This window comes from Paramisgurnus dabryanus, chromosome 14 (assembly GCF_030506205.2).
Source record: "Paramisgurnus dabryanus chromosome 14, PD_genome_1.1, whole genome shotgun sequence".
NCBI lineage: Eukaryota > Metazoa > Chordata > Actinopteri > Cypriniformes > Cobitidae > Paramisgurnus > Paramisgurnus dabryanus.
In genome coordinates, this window is record NC_133350.1 from 9,128,068 (window position 1) to 9,150,735 (window position 22,668).

The window sequence follows — 22,668 nt, forward strand, 5'->3', positions numbered from 1 at the left end:
CATGATGGGAAAAAGCGGGACGGGATGAGAAGCTTTGGTTGCGGCCGCCATCTGGCGATTAGGGGCACGAACAGACATGGCGGTCCCCCTAAAGGAGGGTGTTCTACGGATCGGCAACCTGGTTCAGTTGGCCTGTTCATTCTGTCATGATACGTTTTGACAGAACCCAAGTGCAGACACGGATGTACAAAAATAGGGAATTTATTTAAGACAAAAACAACAAAATAAACAACCCACAAAAATAACATACACAGGGAAAAGACTAAACTAACAAAGTATTCACACGGGTATAACGATGCATGGAACAAGGCATGGAACAATACATGAAACAACAATGAACAGGCACAGAGTAACAAACACAAAGACCTTACATAGGGGAGAACTAATGAATACAACAGGTGACATGGATTAAACAATGAGGGTGACAAGGGAGCGAGGTAAAAGTGACAAGACACCAGGAACACGTGGTCTAGTAAAACCCATACTAAGACCACGTGATCCCACACAAAACATGGGCCTGTCATGATCCTGCCCCAAGACTAGATTAACCAAAGGATAAGATGGCAGAACCATGACAGGACAGCACTAAATACTTAGTTGGGGCTCCTTTTGCCTGAATTACTGCAGCAATGCATGGAGTCGGTCAGTCTGTGGCACTACTCAGGTATAATAAGAGCCCAGGTTGCTCTGATAGTGGCCTTCAGCTCTTCTGCATTGTTGGGTCTGGCATATCTCGCATCCTCCTCTTCACAATACCACATAGATTTTCTATGGGGTTAAGGTCAGGCGAGTTTGCTGGCAAATTAATAACAGGAATACCATGGTCTGGTAGCTTTGACACTGTGTGCAGGTGCCAAGTGCTGTTGGAAAATGAAATCTGCATCTCAATAAAGTTGGTCAGCAGCAGGAAAGCATGGAGTGCTGGAAAACTTCCTGGTATACGGCTGCATTGACCTTGGACCTCAGAAAACACAGTGGACCAACACCAGCAGAGGACATGGCACCCCAAACCATCACTGACTGTGGAAACTTTACACTGGACCTCAAGCAACGTGGATTGTGTGCCTCTCCTCTCTTCCTCCAGACTCTGAGACCCTGATTTCCAAAGGAAATGCAAAATTTACTTTCTTCAGAGAACATAAATTTAGACCACTCTGCAGCAGTCCAGAAGCGAGACGCTTCTGATGCTGTCTGTTGTTCAAGAGTGGCTTGACACCAGGAATATGACAGCTGAAACCCAGGTCTTGCATACGTCTGTGCGTAGTGGTTCTTGAAGCACTGACTCCAGCTGCACTTTTTATACCACATCTTTTCCTTCCTTTCGCCTTTCTTTTAATGTGCTTGGACACAGAGCTCTGTAAATAGCCAGCCTCTTTTGCAATGACTTTGGTGTCTTGCCTTCCTTGTGCAAGGTGTCAATGGTTGTCTTTGGGACAACTGTCAAGTCAGCAGTCTTCCCCATGATTGTGTAGTCTACAGAACTAGACTGAGAGACAATTTAAATGCCTTTGTAGGTGTTTTGAGTTAATTAGCTGATTAGAGTTTGGCACCAGGTGTCTTCCATATTTTCACAATACTCAAATTTTCTGAGATACTGAATTTGGGATTTTTCTTAGTTGTCAGTTACATAATCATCAAAACTTAAAGAAATAAACATTTGAAATATATAAGTCTGTGTTTAATAAAAAACCAAATAAATTTCATGTTGACTTCTAAAAAAGGCATCAAACAACTTTAATTCGATTTAAGGAAGCAGATTTAACCTTTTTGTTGTCTTCAGTCACTTTTGACCCAAAAAATAAGTTTTGAATTTTGATACAAAACTTGGTGACTTCTGTGGCACTTGCTAAGGGAACACATGGGCACAATTTGTTTGGACTTTATTGGTCACAATTCTACTCCAAGGGAAATGAAAATAATAATAATAATAATAATAATAATAATAATAATAATACAAAAATTAGTGTTATGTCTAATTGATCTCTATCAATGTCTGTTTTTTGTTGTTGTACTTTTAGTACATTTTGAATCAAATAATGGGCAACAAAATGCATCCCATGTGTTCTTTTTCTAAAACAATGTTCAGGTTGTACTGTAAGCATAATGCAATTCAACATTTCAGACTCTACACATTAAAAAAATAGTAGTCACTGAAATTATCTAAATGTGTGTCTAAATGTAATTATGTCTAAGAAATATGTGCAAGCCTCTTTATAGAGTTATACTGGCCTCTAGTGGTTACACAATGGCAATGCATATGCTATGAGGATTAAAATGTATTGATAAAATATATTAAAACTGTTTTATAGTTGATATCTAACAATCTAAGTTTGGGTTTTGTCAATGCTTACAAAAAACATTTTGCCCAGCTCTGCACTGTATGTTTAAAAAATAAAACTTTGTATGTATGTAAAGTTCTGCTTGTATTTCTAGAAAATATTCTGACCTGGCCTTGGCCAAGAGAAATGGCATTCAGCTTCTTTGAAAACTTCATGGCCTCTGCGAACTTGTAGAGGTCAGCGGCGGGGTCAGTGCCAGGAGACAGGACGAAAATGAGCGGGGTGGATGGAGACGACTCTTTAAACACCACAGACAGGTCTGACGTCTGTGAATAAGAGACAAATTACAAACCGAGGATGGTGAGATATTAACTGCATAATAAACATCACCAGTTTGATGGTGAATCAATGTGTGGACTATGATCTGTGCACCTGAGGCTCAATGAATCTCTGACCAAGCTGTGATGCCACAAAGTCCTGCAGGCCGTGAGTAAGCGTGTCGGCCCTTAGACATTTCAGGACCAGAAGCTTCTGGAAAGAGTCTAAAATGTTGTTCCACTCACCTGGAAGAGGTTCCCTGCAAACACAGAAAATCAAAACACAAGAACTAGCGAGGACAGTCCTCAAACAGGACCTATACTGTAGGTGTGATTGTACCTGTGTGGTTGGTGACTATCGAATATCCTCTTGAAACTGAGCTTATGTTCGGTAAAACTCTCTGCCAGTTTGCTGAAGGTGGGCAGAGCACTTAGTGCCTGTATGTCCTGCCAAGCTCTTATTGACAGCCAGTTTGGTGCCGGGTTTGGAGCCTGTTTCTGGGTAAGGCCACCTGATAACATGTAACGCCACTCAGCCTGTATAAACACACACAAATGGGACTTAAATATTAAGTTTACAAGCTGCCTATTTCCTAATGCTATTATTTCACTATCAGTGTCATATCTACTAGCACATTGGTCTTCAACCAGGGGTCTGCAGCGGAACTGCAGGGTTTCCGCCAAATGATGTTTAATCACAAGTTTTCTTTTTGTTAATTATGTAAAACATATGTACAAAACGTTACAACCAAAGTGCCTTTTAAGTTGTGCACGTGCATGGCTGCGTAGGCTTATTGAAGGTCTGAAACTGAAAGCTTAGGTTCAGATAAATGTGTAATTGTCCATCTCACATTGAAATGAAAATTATTACACTACAAATACCTTAAAATAATAATTAACTCATTCCCCGCCAGCCATTTTTTGAAAAGTTGCCCGCCAGCATTTTTTGTGATTTTCACAAAGGTTTCACAAAATGCCTTCCGGGAAAATTTTCTTCCAAAAATATATAAACATAAAAATATATCAAATAAAAGAAAAGACCCTCTGTTTTTAAACAAACAAACAAACAAAACGGGAAAAAAACGTTTCATCCTATTTATATTTTTTTCTCTGCTTTTAAACTCTTTAATCTGTATTTTTTAAAATAAAAATGAGCAAAAAGCTGAAATAACTGCATTTTTGTGAAGGAATTTTGTTAGAGATCAGATTCAGAACAACTATCAAAACATACACAGAGTTTAAAATTAGTAAATTATTTTAGCTTCAGTTTTTTATAAATTGGGTAAGTGTGCCATCTAGTGGATAATCAAAGTTACAGATTACAAAACCTCATCAAAAAACATGTTTTTTATGCAAATGTTTTCTTTTAATTGACGAGATAACTCGTCAATGGCGAGGAAAGAGTTAAACTAAATCTACTATAACAATAAAATTAACATGTAGAAAATTATGTGCTTTATATTTTAATTATTGTGCTGTACTTTGCTTTGCGTAACTTGTGCCTAACACAATAAAGCAGCCTCTTGTACTTTACCGCCTACTTAAATATCTCTGTTTTACACATTTAGTATCAGTAGGTCTCTGCTCCATGCCCCTCTCATCTAAGGGGTCCTTGCCCCAAAAACAATTGAACACCCCTGTACTAGCATATTTTTTGATCTCTGACCATGTCAATCTTGTTGTCGTTCATCAGGATTCGGGCACACAGGAGGAAGGCAAACATAAGCTTGTGTTTCTCAAACAGGCTCCGGCAGACGTTACAGTACAGGCTGAAGGTGAAGAACTCATTAATGTTGGTAATGCGCTCCTTTACTGTCTCTGTGGAGAGATTCAAGGTTGGGGTTGAAACCAAACATTTGTCAACTGGACTCTTAACCATTTGTGAGCATTTCTGTGAAATCCAGGCTAAAGTCTAATAATCAAACATTTTAGCTGGGTTTTCACAGGCCTGCTAACATTTGGTACAGTAAAGTGTATTTTTACAGAGCAAATCACAGTATACACATTTAATGAGTGTGTTGGAAATTTTGGAAAATACTGTCAATCAAAACAAAGTAATGTTTTCTTTTTAATTGTTAATTTAAGTATTTTTTGTTTTTGTTTATCAAACCTGCTTTCTTTGAGTTGGCGATACCAGCCATGAAAATTCCTAAAAACCACTCCAAAGAGTACTGGTACATGGGGTCAACGATTGACAGATCTGACACACAGAAAAAGAGAATCTGCGCTCGGACAGCTACAGGAACGTACTCCAGACGGGTGGCATCAATGTCCCTCTCAGTCGCCTCGGCTATTGTTACTTTAGCCTAGTGGGTTAGAGAAATCAAACCTTTCTTAATCATTATTTAATTGTCCTTTTTGGAAAACAAATTTAATCGTAGCGGTAACACTTAAAAGGGTGTTCATAAGACAGACATGACACCTTCATAATCATGACATGACACGTGCTATGAACATGAAGGAGATTTTATGCACATTTATGACAACTTTCATTAAGTGTCATTCGTTCAGTTATGTTAGTTTTAATGCAAAGATGACATTGTTTAAGAAGTTTTTGTTATGACAACTTAACATTAACCAATACATTATAACTTGTTATGACAACATGACATTACTAAGACAACATAACTGACCACTTTTTACTTGTGTTACAAATATAATTTGTCATTCAAATGTCATTAAGTGTTAATACTCTGTTTCATTACAGCGTCATGCATATTCTTCAGTTCATAATATTTTTTTTTTTCGTTTCCTCCATGTGTTTAACAAATAAAATCAATCATTCAATAATAACAATAACAATAATAATAATAATAATAATAATTTAACTTGATAAAATTATATTTTATTGCATTTGGAGAGCGATTCACCTAAAAGTAAATAAAAACAGTACAATAATGGGCTATATCACTGCAAAGCTAATTACATTAAATTGAATTGATTAAATGTTTTGTTATATTTTTCTATGACGGGAAAATTTCAGAACCCTCTGTGTGAAGAAGAACAAGTTCTGTTAGATGTCAGTTTTTATGTATTGTGCACATACATAAAGTTAAGTATACTATTTGAATGTGTCTCTTTCATTTTGTTGAGGTATTTAAATGTATTTATATTAACACTTAATGACATTTAAATTACAGTTTGATGTAATGTAAACCCATTAAAGCTAGGTAGTATAATATTTTTTTATGTCATGTTTATGACAGATTTATGACAAGTTATGATGTATTGGTTCATGTCAAGTTGTCATAACAAAGACAATTTAAACAATGTCATCTTTGCATTAAAAATGACATAATTTAACAAATGACACTTAATGACAGTTGTCATAAATGTGCATAAAATCACCTTCATGTTCATGTGTCATGTCAGTCTTATGAACACCCCTTAAAGTAAAGTGTTACAACAGTAACACTCCTTTCTAAAACACCCCCTCCCTCTGGGTAGACACACATTTAAATTTTTTTTAAAGCAGACATATGTAAAGAATACAATAGGACAAAACAGATAAATAAATCTAATTGCAATAAAAAATAAATATTTGGTACCTTGAGCTTTTACAAAACTGGGAAACAAGTATTTTTTCTTAGACAGACCTGAATCTCTTCAGCTTTGACTTTGGAGGCCGCCAGCACTCGGATCAGTTCCTCGTCATCAACAGGGTTTCCTTCAGAAGAGCTCAAGCGAAACAGGATCTGATCTTCTATCTCCTTTAACTCCTGCTTCATGTGTGCATTACTCACTATCAGCTGGTTCTTTGCACTCTCCAGATCGGGTCTCTCTTCAGCTACAAGACGGCCCAGCAGTTGATCCTCGAGACCACTGCATGAACAAACATAAAAGTTTAGCTATCTTCATCCAAGCACACATCAGAAATTAACCAGGGGTCAGGGCAAAAATAAAGTTGTGAAAGTAAAAAACAATTTCCAAATATAAAAAAATGTAGTTGCAAAATAACTAATACAGAAATAATTTGACATACAGTAAACAGGTGACATGCTGTGTGTCTTTTTGCTGTATGCCCTATAGCAGTGGGCAAATATAAAAAACAACAACAAACAAAATCCATTTGATTTCTTTATCTTCATCCTACCTGAAGACAGGTAAAGAGGAATCCTACCTGGGTGAAAGGGTGAAGTTGATCAGAGTGACTTTGGTAGAGATCTCTGGTGAGTAGCGTGGGTTGGGCAGCTTGGTGGTGATATACATCTTAAAATCATCATGGTAATGAATGACAGTGTCTCCCAGCTTCATAACCCTGTTACCTTCATGAATATAGGTCTGAGGAACACACAAACAGGAAGTTAGCTTTACACTGTAGGGACAAGTAAATACTATAACACCACATGTAACAACTGTATAAGGATAAACTTGTCCCTAAAGGGAAATTTGTCTTGGGCTAAGTGCTACAGTGTTGTTCTGAACAGACAATAAAATAAAAATAAATAATAATAATAATAATAATGGCAATATTCGCTATAAAGAGGATGCTTGGCGTCAGAATGGGATCATATTGTTTTATTCTTATGATTTTTAAAGTTGAACAGACAAGTTTTCAAACCCGACTGTGATTTGTAGCAAATAAGACTTTCAAGTGTGTCCTGGCAAAAACACGCAAGATATTACTACCAAACCCATACAGTCTCAGCCTTCTAAAAAAATAAAGCCTGTATGTGGAGTCTAGCGTTAAACATTCAAAATATTCAGAAGGTGGACAAAATAATATAGTGGTTAATATTATTTATAAAGCAGTGAAAAATATAAACTTTGTGGTTATCTTAATTTAATAAAGTCTAGGTTGCATGTCCAACATAGTGTTAATTTCGTCAGACGAGATGAGACTAAATATGTTCCTCAACGACCTTTTTTCCATGACTAAGAAGAGACGATGACGAGAGTGCACAGATGTCCGCTGACTAAAACGAAATTAACATGAATTATTGTTGACGATAAAAGACGAGACTAAAATGTTTTGCATAAAATAAAAACTAAGATAAAATCTCTCTTCATTTTTGTCTACAATCATCTCTACTAGAGATAGAATATTCTGTACAACTTGGTGGCGCCAGTGCCACCTATCTCAAATGTTAGTCTGGAGCCCTGATTCAACAAAAATCATTCAACAAGTGTATTTTTTCAGGTGATTATTATGACATTTAACCAATATTTGAGATGTGTGAAACACTATTTGACTGAAATGGTTATCAGAAATGATCTCAGAAATAATTTATTTAAAAAAATACAAAAATGTTTTAACTAAAACTTGACTAAGATATATTGAGTTTTCTTTTGACTAAAACTAAACTAAAAAGATGAGACTTTTAGTCGACTAAAACGGAAACTAACAAGGACATTTGGTACAAGACTAAATTAAAAATAGGTGAAAAAATTATCACTAGTCCGACACCTTATTATAGACACCTCAGCTATTTCACTGTCATTCACATTAATTTGTCCACCCGCTGTATATTTTCATAATGTAGCTAGAGTTGATTTCAAGGTTTATTTTATCATTTTGTCAAACAAACTTAAGTAAATGTGTGCACCTGTCGTAGGAGGACAGGGTCCAATGCAGGGTCAAGCTCCTCCCCAACGTTCTCCAGCAAACAGGGTTTCCCAAATCGAATTGCATTTTCTAAACTACGCAGGAAGTCCCGGTCACTCAGCTTCATCACGTCTAATCTGTTATCACACTCCTGCGACGAATACACAGCGTGTGAAAATGCAAAAACAATCAACATTTGGATAAAGCTAGTTAGTCTGTTCCAAGCTGCATTTCAAAAAATTTCTTGCCATGTTCTTGATCCACTTGTTTGCCTGTCCCTGAGGATCAATAAACAGAGGCCAGCGCTGAGAGTACTGGGCGATTACTCCGTTCTCCACAGACAGACTATCTCTGGGCAAGCCTGCAATCTGCACAAATTAACATATAAATACATTCACCCAAACAGGAAAATAGCTTTACACTGAAGGGACAAACTAAGTATATGCTACAACAACAACACATTGATGTGAATAAGATGCAGAATATATGCGGGTGGAAAAAATATGAACACCCATTGTTATAGTGGTTAATATTATTTAGGCTAATGTGAAAAACAAACATTATTAGGCTCAAATTACCATAAGCAAACACTATATTACAGCAGCTTTTACTAATGCACACATAAGTAAAGTACAGTACATCATTTGTTATTGTCTAACCTGCCAGGAGCGGATCTTGACTTTGTCTCCCAGTGTGTTGACCAGGTTTGGTTGTTCTGTGTGAGGAACCTGCAGCTCTTTAAAACCTCTGATCCACTCCTCAGCCATCGCTGAACGATACTCTCCCTGCAAGAATACATATTTACACTTCATTGTGTCATTTTACTATATTACAATATGTTACTGCACATGATGAATGATTTGGGGTTGATGATCCATTCCATACATCTAACAAAATTATCTCTTTGGTTTTTATCAGTGTGAAAGAACTTTAACAACACATAACACATAAACCATCACATTATTGTAGCCTGCACAATGCCCTGGCTCAATCTTACACAGAGACACACAAACTTACAGTGAAAGGTCCGAGATAAGCCACGTATCCTGCAGCCAGCAGAACATCTCCTGTTACATTATTCACCATGTATTCCAGCTGTTGCACGGTCTCTCTCCAGCGCACTTTCTCATCTGCCAGACCTCCAATTAACTGTAACATACAACATTTGTAAGCTAAGCAATAATTTTATAATTAAATAACAAAAAAAATACATTTATCTTTTTTTTTAATTAAAGGAAAATACAACACTTAACATTTGAAATATTTAAAAAATGTTTTGCATAGTAATAGGCAGAATTTGTAGTAGTTTTAACAATAAAATGTATGCATTTGATATTACAAAAAGAATAAATACATATTTTGGATTATTGAATTATTTAATATATATTTATATATAAAATGTTATATTTAATTTTTGGCTTATTAAATTATTTTTAGGGCTGTAAAAGATTAATCGCGATTTATTTCTTATAAAATAAAATACACTGGGTGTAATTTTTTACATATACACACATATGCATCTATGTGTTTAAGAAACATTTGACCTTATATATTGTGATATATTTTATAAATAAATAATATGTATTTTTCATAAATGTATACATGTATGTGTATATTTATATACAAATAATAAGTACACACAATACAAAACACAAACTTTTACTTTGTATGTGATTAATCGTGATTAATCTTTTGTAGTAGGGATGCTAAACAATTAATCGCGATTAATCGTTAGCAGAATAAAAGTTTTTGTTTACATCACATATGTGTGTAAACTGTATATATATATGAACACATTCATGTATAATTTTAAGAAATTTTTTTTATATACGAAGTATTTATATTTATATATAATATAAATTATACATAAATATACAAATGTATATACACATGTAAACATTTCTAAAACATATACATGCATGTGTGTACATTTATTTATACAAAGTTATTATACACAGTTCACACACATATATAATGTAAACAAAAACTTTTATTCTGCTAACGATTAATCACGATTAATCGTTAAGCATCCCTACTTTGTAGTCTATTTAATTATTTAATTTTGAGTACTTTGGTCCCCCATATACAATTAAAAAGTTTATTCTATGTTTATGTTACTCCATTCTGGTGTGTTTTTATTAAAAGTTATTATTTTAGCCCAAAATTTTCACCACCATGCTCTCAGAAAATACAGAGAAACTCAACATAAAAGCTAGATTTTAAAATCATTATAATAACTTGCATAAAAAATATTACTGCATTTTATTACTGCATCCTGGCCAAACTTGCCCATTGGCCTAATAATCATCCCCATATATACAAAAATCATCGGCTATATCACTCCATCTCCTCTTCACTAGTAAGCTGGTGTGTGGTGGGCGTTCTGGCGCAATATGGCTGCTATCGCATCATCCAGGTGGATGCTGCACATTGGTGGTGGTTGAGGAGATTCCCCCATTCATATGTAAAGCGATTTGAGTGCTGCAGAAAAGCGCTATATAAATGTAACTAATTATTATTATTAATTAGAATGCTTATCAGATGATTAGTTTATGTTCAATTCAGATTGTAATAGTAGTTAGTAATGACAATCAGGGCTCCAGACTAACCTTTTTCACTAGAAGCACAGTGGCCCCCAACTGGAAATTTTAGGGGCGCAACCAGAAAATTTAGGGGCACACACCGTAAATCAACATGCTAACCAAATATTCACATTTCTACTAATTTCCACTGTATTACTAATAAATACTTGAATGATAGATGCAGAAAGTGCAATGGCTGTTTCTAATTCATTGTCACATCACAAAAAAGGTCAAATTTACTGGTCGCACATGTGCGACTGGATGTAAAATTCAGTGCCACACTCTCAAAGTTTGGTGGCAAAATGCCCCCATTTGGTGGCAGTCAAGGACCCCTGGTTGAAATGCTGTATGTAGACAATTTTCCACTGTTCAAGGCAACAGGAGATTAAACTTTAGTCACTGCACATCTAAAAAGAAATTTAGCTTTAGTTGTGTAACTTAACCGAGGGGCAACCTTCCGATCTCTCTGATGAAGCCAATACGGAAATGATTTAAACTGCAATTCATTGATTGGCCGCTAGAGGCTGGCTCCAAAAGGAAGTCAATCCCCATTGACCATGTTAAAATGCCCATCTTTAGAGCAAAAAAGACGTCATGGATACTTACGTCCATCTTTTTTACAGTCTATGAACCTAACACATGTATTTATATAGTGAAAGACAGGTATATAACAGACAGGTGAGTTAAAAAAATTCAAAAGGTCAGCTTCTTTCACTCACTTTATCTGCACGGACCAGTCTGGTCTCACACAATTGACACTTAGCATCTAGATCATCTCTCTTGGCCAGACATTCGTGATATTTAGCCTCCAGTGTGGTGATGCCTTTCTCCACGGCTGCTAACTTATTCTTAGCTTCATCCAGAATGCGTTGGGTTACCTCCAGATCCTCCTGAGCCTCTCGCAAAGCTTGCTGCTCGTACACAAACACACACATACAGCACATTCAGATTTCATAATCTCAAGCGCTGTTTAGCCTTACACAACCATAAGTTTCAGAAATACATCAAATATGCCTGCAGTCTTTCAAGAAGTGCCAGGTGACAACTTTAAAAGAGAAGAATTCGTAGAATGAAGCTCTTACCCGTTTGGGCTCTACAGCTCTGGCCACAAAATGGTACACGTGCATTGCTCGCACCCACTGACAGATGGAGGTACAGGCTTTGGACACCTTGGCAATGGAGGCAGGCTGGAACTCTGGATTGTCAATGTAGGGCTGTACTTGTTTGATCACTGAGTCTGGGATATTGTCCTGTCACGAGCAGACAAATACTTACATTTTATACACTTTTGGCTGAAATGCTTTCATTCTTATGCTTCACAAAAATGCTGATATTGAGTAGTCTGTAATGACATTTTTAATGTTTTTTTTACACAAAGCTATCTACTATAATATCCTTTTAATATCCTATAATTGGAACTTGACAGCCACCACTGTGAACTTTCATTGGATGCTATTCGGGAGCAAGACAATTTTCATTGTTTCACATACAAAATGGGTTTAGAATTAAACAATGGTACATTGGTACAAACATTTTCATTTTTGAGTGAGTTATATCTGTAGACACAAAACAAAAACACCACAAGATGACACAATGAGAGAATACCTGTGTAGGCAAATTGAGTTGGAATTAGCAATTTTTCTAAATTAGTTAAAAACAATTTAAATTTGAAAAAAAGATTTGACAAAAATGACAGAGTTTGAAGTTCATCCAATTTTGAAAAAATAAAATCCGGATCCTGCGATTTCCGGAAATGCGATTTGAAACAGATTTCAAACCACCTCTGCATGTAGCCTGAAACGGATTAGAAAAAAAAAATGGATTTCATGCGGTTTTTGGTCATTCACACGTTCTAAATGTGACTGGATTCAAATTGGATAAAAATCGGATTTAGACTGACAGTGTGAACAAGGTCTTAATAACTCTTTGTACATCAATCAGGTCCCAAACTCTTTTAACACCAAGCAAGTCCTGCACTTTAGTTTCTAATCCTGCATGTTTTAAAATCAAAACCAAAATGTCAGACGTGCATGTGGATGGATTAAGCATTTGGGTGATTCTCACGAAATCCAGACTTAGAAGGTGTCCAGCATCAGATTTTTTAAAAAGCACTTGAAGACAATTTTTTTGCACATATAAGATTAACGTCTGAATTTACTATGACCATTATTTTTAGAGGATTTAAAAAATATTTCCTATAGAATTATTTACATTTTTTAGATTGTTTTTCGTGTTTCGGTAATGAGGGCTAAAAAGTTGTCTAGGTACTATGACAAATTGGAGAGAAAATATAAGAACTACTTACCTGGTAGCCATCTTGAGTGTCACAGTCAATTATGTCCCTTCCAACAATTTTTTTTTTTTTTTGAAAATGAAAATTGTTGCAGAGGATGAGAAAATTGGTCTTGGACACATTTATATTCCTTACTATTGTCTCTACATTTACCAATGATCACCAAATACCATTTACTGTAAATGTTTATAGTATAACATGCACTGAAGCTTTTTATAAAAAAAATGTTTATAAAAAAATTTCCATGTCAAATCCAGTCATGGACACGTTGCAGTAATGAAATTTTCCCCCTTAAATGTGGAAAAAACAACAAAATTGGTTTGTATGATGTCATTTGAAATCATGTGCAAAATAGTACAGGAAGAGATGTTTGTTACTGTATGCTTCTTATTTTGATAGCATTTACTTTTATTATCAAAATGTTTCATGACACCTCATAAGTCTAATTTCGCGAGAATCACCCATTTAGGATGGTACACCTCTCAGAAAGTGTACAAATAAAATTAATTTGAAATGTTATATGACTATTTAGAGCATTGGGATCGCTAGACAAGGGCTTAATTACTTACTTTTATGAAAACCGATATTTATACTTTCTTTCGCCTATAGCTCAAAATTAGACTGATTTTGCTAGCACGGGTGTCCTTACCTTGTCATACTTGAACAGACTCTCCAAAAACCTCCCAGGATCTTGCAGCAGGCTCCTCCCTGCATCCCAGTAATCATCAACCTTCTCTCCAAGCTTTTCTCCTGCAACCTTCTTCGGTTTGATACCCTTAAGGATGCAGACTGCTTCTATAACCAGTTTCACTCCTGGCGGAGGCCTCTGCAGAGCCCTAACCTGCACATCAAGTCCACACAAACACCTAAATGATGCTGATTTATAACAGCTGAATTGAAAGGATCTTTGACATTCGGTCACGCTTGTTCTTTATAGAGCAGTAATTGCATAGCATACACACAATGGAAAGTAAACATTAAGTATTAAGAGGTAATAATGAACTGTATGTGTTGCACCTCAACGACATCATTCTTTTTGAGTGATTGAAGACTGGTGAGGGCAGCGTCCAGAGCAGGCAGTGCTTCGTCCAGATCCTTCTGAGCATCACTAGCGATGGCCTGAGCTACACAAGCCTTTTCAGAGGCTTTAGCCTCCTCGGCCTGCACAGCTATGCGGGTTTCCTCGGCTACTACAGTGTCTTTCTACACATACACACAAAAATAATGATAGGGTTGTGTGCCTCTGTATCTGCATTTATATTTTTTTGTTTGATTTTGGTATTATTCACTTGAATTTTCTCCATGGTGACCACAGTGTCCTTGGCTGCCTCTTCGAGCTGTGGTCGCATCATCTCCAACTCTTCCTGCATCTTGCTCACATCTTCTGCTGTGCTCAGCAACTACACACAAACATACATACTGTAGGATCACAAACCACATCACAGCCCCGATTAGTTGTTTCCCCTCATTACCTTGTCCAGGCCGGTTTTCATTCGCTGTCGAGCGGTGTGTAGCTCCTGCTTCTTACGGCCAATCAGAGATGAGAATATGCTGAGAAGCTCCAAGTAGCTTTTAGGAGTTACACAGTTGTGGCGAGAAAGTTCAGCAAGGTACTGCTCACACCTCCTGGACACCATTTGATGGATCTCAACACACATCTGCGCCTGCATGGACAAAGCAAATAATTTTTACGCATAAACTGTAAAATAGATGGACAATGTGTCTCCATAGACTTCCAATGTTGAAGCCAAAATCTCCCAAAAAAGCAGCTGACAAGTAAACCAGCATAACTGAAATAACAGAAACCACCGTTGGAAAAAATGTATTTGAAGTGTAAATTATATTTGACTTATGTGCCATTCATTTTTGACATGGAAAGGACGAGATTTATGACCGTTACTATAGCCAGCCACCTGTTTTGGCTTCACTTTTTAAGTGTGGCACACCTGGTATATACTTAAACTCACAAACACAGTCATCATCCTCACCAGGCTTTTGACGGCAGTAGGGTTGGCCTCCAGTTCTGGAAGCTCATTAAGAAAAGATGTTGCCACAGACTGTAGCGCATCCTGTGGCCAGGCACTAAACCAGTCAATGGTGCAACAGTTGACAAGAGATGGGAACTGCCTGAGTCGAGCCCTGAACACTTCCCCTACTGGACTGTAGATGGAGACAAATAACAGATTTTGTGAAAGTTAAATGTTTAAGTGCAATATTGCAGGATATTTTTTAAATATAAAGACAAAATAATCTTACACTTATGCATGTAACATGTAACATTTCATAATAGGAAAGAACTATAGATAGAACGTAACAGTTTTGCACATAAGACCCTTTTTCTATTTACAGCTTTCAATAAAAGCATCCAAAAGCATAACATGCAGAAAATAATTTGTAGCAAATTAGATCATATGTAGTATTAGAGACAAAAAACTGGAAAAGCACAAATTCAATTTTAAGACTAGCATTAGTAGATGCATTAGCTATCATAAACTAAAAATGAACGATACTTGTAAAGCTTATTAAAGACAGAGTGCACAATTTTTAAACCCATGATTTACTCACCCCCAAGCTGTCCGAGTTGCATATGTCCATCGTTTTTCAGACAAACACATTTTCGGATATTTTATAAAATGTTTTAGATCTTTCAGTTGATTAAATGTAATGTTACGGGGTCCACGACCTTCAAGTCCAAAAAAAGTGCGTCCATCCTTCACAAAATAAATCCAAACAGCTCCAGAATGATAAACAAAGGTCTTCTGAGGGTAATCCGCGCGGTGTTGTTGTAGAAATATCCATATTTCAAACTTTATTAACGTAAATAACTACCTTCCGGTAGCGCCGCCATCTTAGACTCTTCTGTATTCAGGAGAGAGTATCAGCGTAGTGTACACACTTTTCTTAGTGTCGTATGAAAAATTCGGAGGGCGGGGGCACAGAGCAGCAGCAGAGTAGCCTCCGTAAGCTGCGTAAGCTCTCATCCTGAATGCGGACGCGACTAAGATGGCGGCGCTACCGGAAGGTAGTTATTTTCGTTAATAAAGTTTTAAATATGGATATTTCTACAACAACACCGCGCGGATTACCCTCAGAAGACCTTTATTTATCATCCTGGAGCCGTTTGGATTTAATTTGTGAAGGATGGACGCACTTTTTTTGGACTTGAAGGTCGTGGACTATGGGTGGACCCCGTAACATTACATTTAATCAACTGAAAGATCTAAAACATTTTCTAAAATATCCGAAAATGTCTTTGTCTGAAAAACGATGGACATATGCAACTCGGACAGCTTGGGGGTGAGTAAATCATGGGTTTAATATCATTTTTGGCCAAACTATCCCTTTAAGGGGCATGTCTACTAACTGACATCGTTGCCTGGGTTGCATATGTGTGGGGCGGGTCTATTAAAAGAAGGTCCAGATTCTATTGGGGTAGGGGCGTGTTTGTTTAGGTGATTTCAACATTGGTTTTCAGGGATCGTGCACCCCGCCTTTAATCTTAATTCATGTTAATTGCAGCATTTAATAATAATTTTTTAAATAAAATTAATTATAACTGTTATCATTGTGCATTCCCTAAGGAACTAACATTATACACTAACACAATAAATGCTGAAACACAATATTGCTCATTGTCTGTTAAAGCTAGCTAATGCATTTACTGATGTCAACAAATACAATATTATTGTAAAGTGTCCGGCAAATAATAAATGCACACCTCATGCAAAGAACAGTGTGGATGTTGCTTCGAACTCTTTTCAGGTAGGCAGCCATGAGATTGGCTTTGGTGGGTTGTTGGCCCATGTCCTGAACCACAGGTTTCATAGTAGTCAAGATCCGTTCCTGCTCCTCTGTAGTGTAAAGACCGGGCACGTCACCCGAGTTCAGGATGTTATTTACATCCTCCAGGAAAGATTCACTCTTAATCTAAAAACCAGACCAAACATTAGTGTGTTGAGAACTCTCGCCTAAATTTATGTGTATTGAGACACTAATGACTTTGCCAGTGATCTTCAAAGAAGCATTTTAACACAGATGGGAAAGCCTAATGCCAAGAGGTTTATTAAGAAGTAATAAATATGCAGTAGATTACATGAAAGGACTTTGTATATTAAGCATTATGAATCCCAGCAAGTACCAATGTTTGTTGTAAAAACCCAGTGTACTACTGTGACATCACTTCATGTTTTAATGTTTCTCTCACCTGTGTATCTACAAACAGGAAAGTGATTTGCACATTTTGGAGTCCAGCCTTCAGCATGATGTTTTTGATGTCCTCTCTCCATTCTGCGAGGCCATAGTTCTTGGAAAGCTCAATTTGGAAGCACTCATACTCAGCCCTGAAAGCATAAGTCATGGACACTAAAGCAGAAATCTAAGGCCCAAGCCAAAATAAACCTAATCCTACTTTACAGTATGTTAGAAGCAGCACATACATTTTTATGTGTCACAAGCAAAGTATTCATGAATCAGCGAAAATGTGCATGTGACAAACACATTGCTTTCCCATAAGGCCACAAGACTGATGGAGCTTTCAGATTCAGGAACAGCAGATATACAGTACATTACAAAGACAGTACAAAGATGTTAGCACATGCTTTGCTAATATTAGTGAATAGTGACTTCCATATGTGGCCCCTAACACATTTTAACAGTAACTTTAAAAATTACATGATTTTGCAGTTTACAAATATTACTTCATAAAACAATATAAGATTTCTTGATTGAAGTACATATGTCACAGATGTTGAGCATGCATTGCTCCAAGCATGACATCACCCGTTTCTGTTCTCTATGGGTGGCAGAGCTAAAGGGGTTGCAGGCAAGGTTCACTTTGACAAAATATATAATTTTAATGCCAAAACTGTTAAAGCTTGAAACCAGTTTGGCCTAATACCTACTTAACTTCTGGTTTAAATAAAATGAGATTCATTAGTAATGCTTTTTATATTTTGAGGGTTCAGCATAATAAAAGCTTTAGCTCTTACATGTGTGTGGCGAGTCTGGTGAGAGACTGGCGTCCGCTGCCACCCACCCCTAAAAGTAAGGCGTTACCCAGCGGCTGGCGCAGGATTCGACTGATGCGACACACATGCTGTATGGCGTCCATGAACAGCACCAGTTTCATCTTGGTGGTGCTGGTCTGGTTATAATCATCCATGCACTCCTCCATCACACGGGACAACTGCATCAGAGGTTATAGAACGAAATGTTACTTTTAATATTAGTATATATTATATTTATAATAATATTAGTATATAATATTAGTATTCTCCTCTCAAGACTAAAAACTTGGTCCAAAATTCAGAGTGCCACACAGTGTTTTAAATAAAATATTCAATGCGAAATAAACTGTGGCAATGGAAATTACAAAGCAAACAAACTGGTGAAAGTAAAAACAATATATACTACTAATAATATATACAGCATATAATAAGTATTTGACACATCAGCAATTTTTATCAGTAAGGGGATTTCTAAGTGGGCTATTGACACAAAATTTCGCCCAAATGTAGCCATCAAGCCAATATTGAAATCATACAAAGAAATCAGAACATTTAAGTATACAAGTTGAGTCATAATGAATAAAGTGAAATGATAGGGAATAAGTATTGAACACATGAACAAAACAAGGTGCAAAATGGCATAGAAAGCCAGGAGATCACCTGAAATCTGTCAGTATTGAGAGAGAAACCCTGCCCCCTATCATTGATATCAGCTGCTTTAGTCCTAATTGGTGGCCTATAAAGGCTTTTCATTACCCAGGAGGCACACAGGAAAGGCTTCATGATGGGTAAAAGCAAAGAACTTGCTCAAGATTTGCGTAATCTTATCGTTGAAAAGCATTTTGATGGGAATTGTTATAGGCGCATATCCAGAATGCTGAATGTTCCTGTGAGCACTGTGGGGGCCAATATCCGGAAATGGAAAGAGCATCACTTCACCATAAACCGGCCACGACCAGGTGTTCCATGTAAGATCCCTGTCCGAGGAGTCCAAAGAATAATCAGGAGAGTTCTTCAAGAGCCAAGAACCACTTGGGCAGAACTTCAGTAAGACATTGCATCAGCAGGTACTGTTGTTTCACAGAAAACTATAAGCAATGTACTGAACCACCATGGCATCCATGCACGCTCACCACGCAAGTCTCCATTGCTGAACAAAAAGCATGTTGAGGCTCGGTTAAAGTTTGCGAAAGAGCATTTGGAAAAGCCTGTGAATTATTGGGAGACTATAGTATGGTCAGATGAAAGCAAAATTTACCTTTTTGGCAGTCATTCTACACACCATGTTTGGAGAAGAAAAGGCACTAACCACCACCCCAAGAACACCATAACAACAGTTAAGTTTGGGGCTGATTTTCAGCAAGGGGTACTGGCAGACTTCATTTTATTGAAGGCAGGATGAATAGAGAAATGTACCAAGACATTCTGGATAAAAATCTGCTGCCATCTACCAGAAAGCTGAAAATGAAAAGGGGGTGGACAAACACAAGGCCAAGGAAACAATGAAGTGGTTTCAAAGAAAGAAAATCAAGTTGCTTGAACGGCCCAGTCAATCACCTGACCTAAATCCCATAGAAAATCTATGAAGAGAACTGAAGATCATAAAATCATAAAGAAGAAGATCAAAAGTTCATAAAAGAGGCCCAAGGAACCTTCAAGATTTAAAGACCATTTGTATGGAAGAATGGGCCAGAATCACTCCTGAGCAATGCAGACAACTGGACGACAAAGGATTTTCTACAAATTATTAAAGGACAAGTTCGGTATTTTACACTTAAAGCCCTGTTTTCAGATTGTTTATGATGAAATAGAATGGTTTTGACTGAAATTTCGACATATGCGGCTGGTCAATGGCTGAATAGGTGCACTGGAACAATCCTTCCTAAAATGCATTAAACTTTCGTTTACAAAGACGTGAAACTCACCGAGTGGTCAGGGGTGTTCACTGATATGCTCACACAAAAATCGCTGCAAAAGATGCTTTCCAACAGTTTTTATCGTAGTTTTTGTCCAATTCCATTGACTTGTAGTAGATGTGCTGTGAGGTACGGTATTATTCCGCGCTGGGAACGTTGTTTGTATTCTTGCAATTGGCAAAAGTAGATTATCGCCACCAACTGGGCTGAAGTGTCTATTATTCAAGCTCTCAGCGGAAGAATGTACGGGTGTGAGGCGTTTGGAAAAATAGGTCCACAAGTTTACAACGAATGGTAAAACACCTGTTGGAAAGCATCTTTTGCTTTTGTGTGAGCATATCAGTGAACACCCCTGACCACTCGGTGAGTTTCACGTCTTTGTAAACGAAAGTTTAATGCATTTTAGGAAGGATTATTCCAGTGCACCTATTCAGCCATTGTAGAGGTGGGAGGTGAAACAACAAACACCCGAAAATTCGAAATTTCAGTCAAAACCGTTCTATTTCATCATAAACAATCTGAAAACAGGGCTTTAAGTGTAAAATACCGAACTTGTCCTTTAAATAAAGTGTGTTCAATACTTATTCCCTGTGTCATTACACTTTATTTATTATGACTCAACTTGTATACTTAAATGCTCTGATTTCTGATGAATTCAATATTTGGCTTGATGGCTACATCTGGTGGAAATTTTGTGTCAATAGCCAACTTAAAAAAATCCACTTACTGATAAAAATGCTGATGTGTTTAATACTTATTTTCCCCGCTGTATATGTTCTGAAAAAGAAACAAAATGTTGCGGGAGGTTACCAGGATATAGCCACGTGGCTGCTAGGGCGTTACAAGGATATTCTGGTGGTTGATAGTGGCCTATGCCAGAAAAAGCCCATGTCCTCTATTATACATTCCCATGATCTAACTAAGGTCCCGTATTCAATGTAAAGCTTTTTTGGATGCTGTGGTGCAAAATTTCAAGTCTGATGCCTTAGAAAACGTAAAAGCATAGCACACGTCTCATCAGTAATCACAAAAATTAACTGCGAGAACTATTCCTTTAGGTTGCACATTGAGGTACTATTTATGACCATTATAGTACAAACAATGCAGTAAAAGTTGCACTAAGAAAGCAATAGAAAAGGTGATCATAGCCTCAGAAAGCACCAATAACATGTAAGACAAAACAAATGTATTACAATATAATGCACATCTACCTTTTCTCTATCCTCCATAAGTTGGTAGACCTTGACAGGCCCAGGGAGCATTAAGTCCCCATACAGAAGTGGCTGGTAGGGGACCACATCCTCAAACTTGCACCCGAACTCCTGTATGTGAGTGTGGAGAAGCTGGTCAAACCAACTCCTGTCCTCATCGTTCACCAGTCGATCCTGGAACACCCTACAGCTCTCATGATACCAAAGCTGAAGGAGCTGGACTTTATTCTGCCCAAATACACATGACCAACAACTTGAGTCAAGATTTTAAGAATTCAGTATATAAACACAACAAAGGGAACAAAAAAGGAATTGAGGCTCTTCGGTGGGGGTACCTGTATTTTTGCAGCCTCTGCCATCAGTATGCCCTGAAAGACTTTAGAGAGGTCTCTGAGGTTGAAGGTGTAATGGGACTTGGCAGGTGTGGGTAGCAGAGCAGATGTGATGGTGGAGTAAACCCTGATGGTAGCATTCACCAGTGGTTCATTAAGCGGTTGAATTTCTGTACTTTTCTCTTTGGGAGTGAAAAACAAAGATGAGCAATATGGCCATTTAAATATATAAATATTAAATATATCAGCAAGAGATATTATTTGAGTTGTCTTTAAAGGGACAATAAGTAGGATTTACCCCCAGCTAGTGGTGAAATTGTATTTTGCATTCAAACGAATAGTGCTCTCTGGCACCTCGCTTTTCCAAATGCGTGTTGCAACTACGGTAGCCGTTATGTACTCACTGATCTCCTTGTCCATTTCAGCTAATGAAAACACGTTGTGGAAACGCGTTGGTAGGTTAGTGCTTTTTGTCCCTCTCTGCTATTGTAGTTTATCAGTATGGTGGACGACATGTAAGCCTTCTTGGACTTACCAGTTCAATGTAAGTAAAGAGAAGAAATTTTAAGCTTACAAAGAAAAGTCAGATCACTGGCAGAGGTCATTTGACACCAACGAGGACATATTTATGAATAAAGACATTGATTTTGATTAATAAAACACTTAAAACCCTACTTATTGTCCCTTTAAAGTAAAATAAAGTATCTTGCTGTCAGTCAAGCTTACTGAATGGGCTCTTTTTAGTCATATTCCCATTGAAAAGAAAACATGATCGAAACCAATCATCCAAAAACAAATTCACGGTTGACATCAAAAATATTTCAATTTCAAACACTACCAACAGGTGTTTTTCTGCTAAAAGCCCACATTAAAACACATTTATATCTGGATGCCCGCATGACGATTGGCACTCACCCATCCATTTCCCCAGGATGGTGGAGAAGATCTTTCTCTTACTGGCATCCTCCATTTCAGTAAATGACAGGAAGTTAAAGTGGCGTGTGAAGCGCTGGGTGATAGGGTTTCTGCCACCACCGGGTGGACCCATGGCACAAGCAAAGTTTATGTCAACAAGATTTTTAAATGTGCCTGCCAAACAGAGAGGATTATCATAACTGATAAGCACTAATGGTTTCAGTAGTTAAATATCAGTCTGTAAAAATTTTCCATTGGTAAATTTAGTGTTG

General features: G+C 37.2%; 1 protein-coding gene across 1 annotated transcript in view; it reads right to left on the bottom strand.

The window, feature by feature from the left end:
- The window catches only part of dnah1 (dynein, axonemal, heavy chain 1), a 51,097-nt gene that overhangs the window by 6,423 nt on the left and 22,006 nt on the right, over window positions 1-22,668 (bottom strand). Inside the window, exons 44-67 of the mRNA XM_065240988.2 lie at window positions 22,397-22,570; window positions 21,485-21,663; window positions 21,150-21,377; window positions 18,005-18,201; window positions 17,221-17,356; window positions 16,735-16,943; window positions 15,005-15,176; window positions 14,489-14,680; window positions 14,306-14,416; window positions 14,034-14,219; window positions 13,666-13,857; window positions 11,806-11,973; window positions 11,443-11,634; window positions 9,159-9,290; window positions 8,801-8,926; window positions 8,390-8,509; window positions 8,143-8,292; window positions 6,717-6,877; window positions 6,193-6,418; window positions 4,707-4,902; window positions 4,263-4,414; window positions 2,937-3,133; window positions 2,712-2,856; window positions 2,447-2,605 (exon numbers count right to left, since the gene is read on the bottom strand). Of these exons, the coding sequence (XP_065097060.1) occupies window positions 2,447-2,605; window positions 2,712-2,856; window positions 2,937-3,133; window positions 4,263-4,414; window positions 4,707-4,902; window positions 6,193-6,418; window positions 6,717-6,877; window positions 8,143-8,292; window positions 8,390-8,509; window positions 8,801-8,926; window positions 9,159-9,290; window positions 11,443-11,634; window positions 11,806-11,973; window positions 13,666-13,857; window positions 14,034-14,219; window positions 14,306-14,416; window positions 14,489-14,680; window positions 15,005-15,176; window positions 16,735-16,943; window positions 17,221-17,356; window positions 18,005-18,201; window positions 21,150-21,377; window positions 21,485-21,663; window positions 22,397-22,570 (4,100 nt within the window). The remainder of the gene's footprint in view (window positions 1-2,446; window positions 2,606-2,711; window positions 2,857-2,936; window positions 3,134-4,262; window positions 4,415-4,706; window positions 4,903-6,192; window positions 6,419-6,716; window positions 6,878-8,142; window positions 8,293-8,389; window positions 8,510-8,800; window positions 8,927-9,158; window positions 9,291-11,442; window positions 11,635-11,805; window positions 11,974-13,665; window positions 13,858-14,033; window positions 14,220-14,305; window positions 14,417-14,488; window positions 14,681-15,004; window positions 15,177-16,734; window positions 16,944-17,220; window positions 17,357-18,004; window positions 18,202-21,149; window positions 21,378-21,484; window positions 21,664-22,396; window positions 22,571-22,668) is intronic.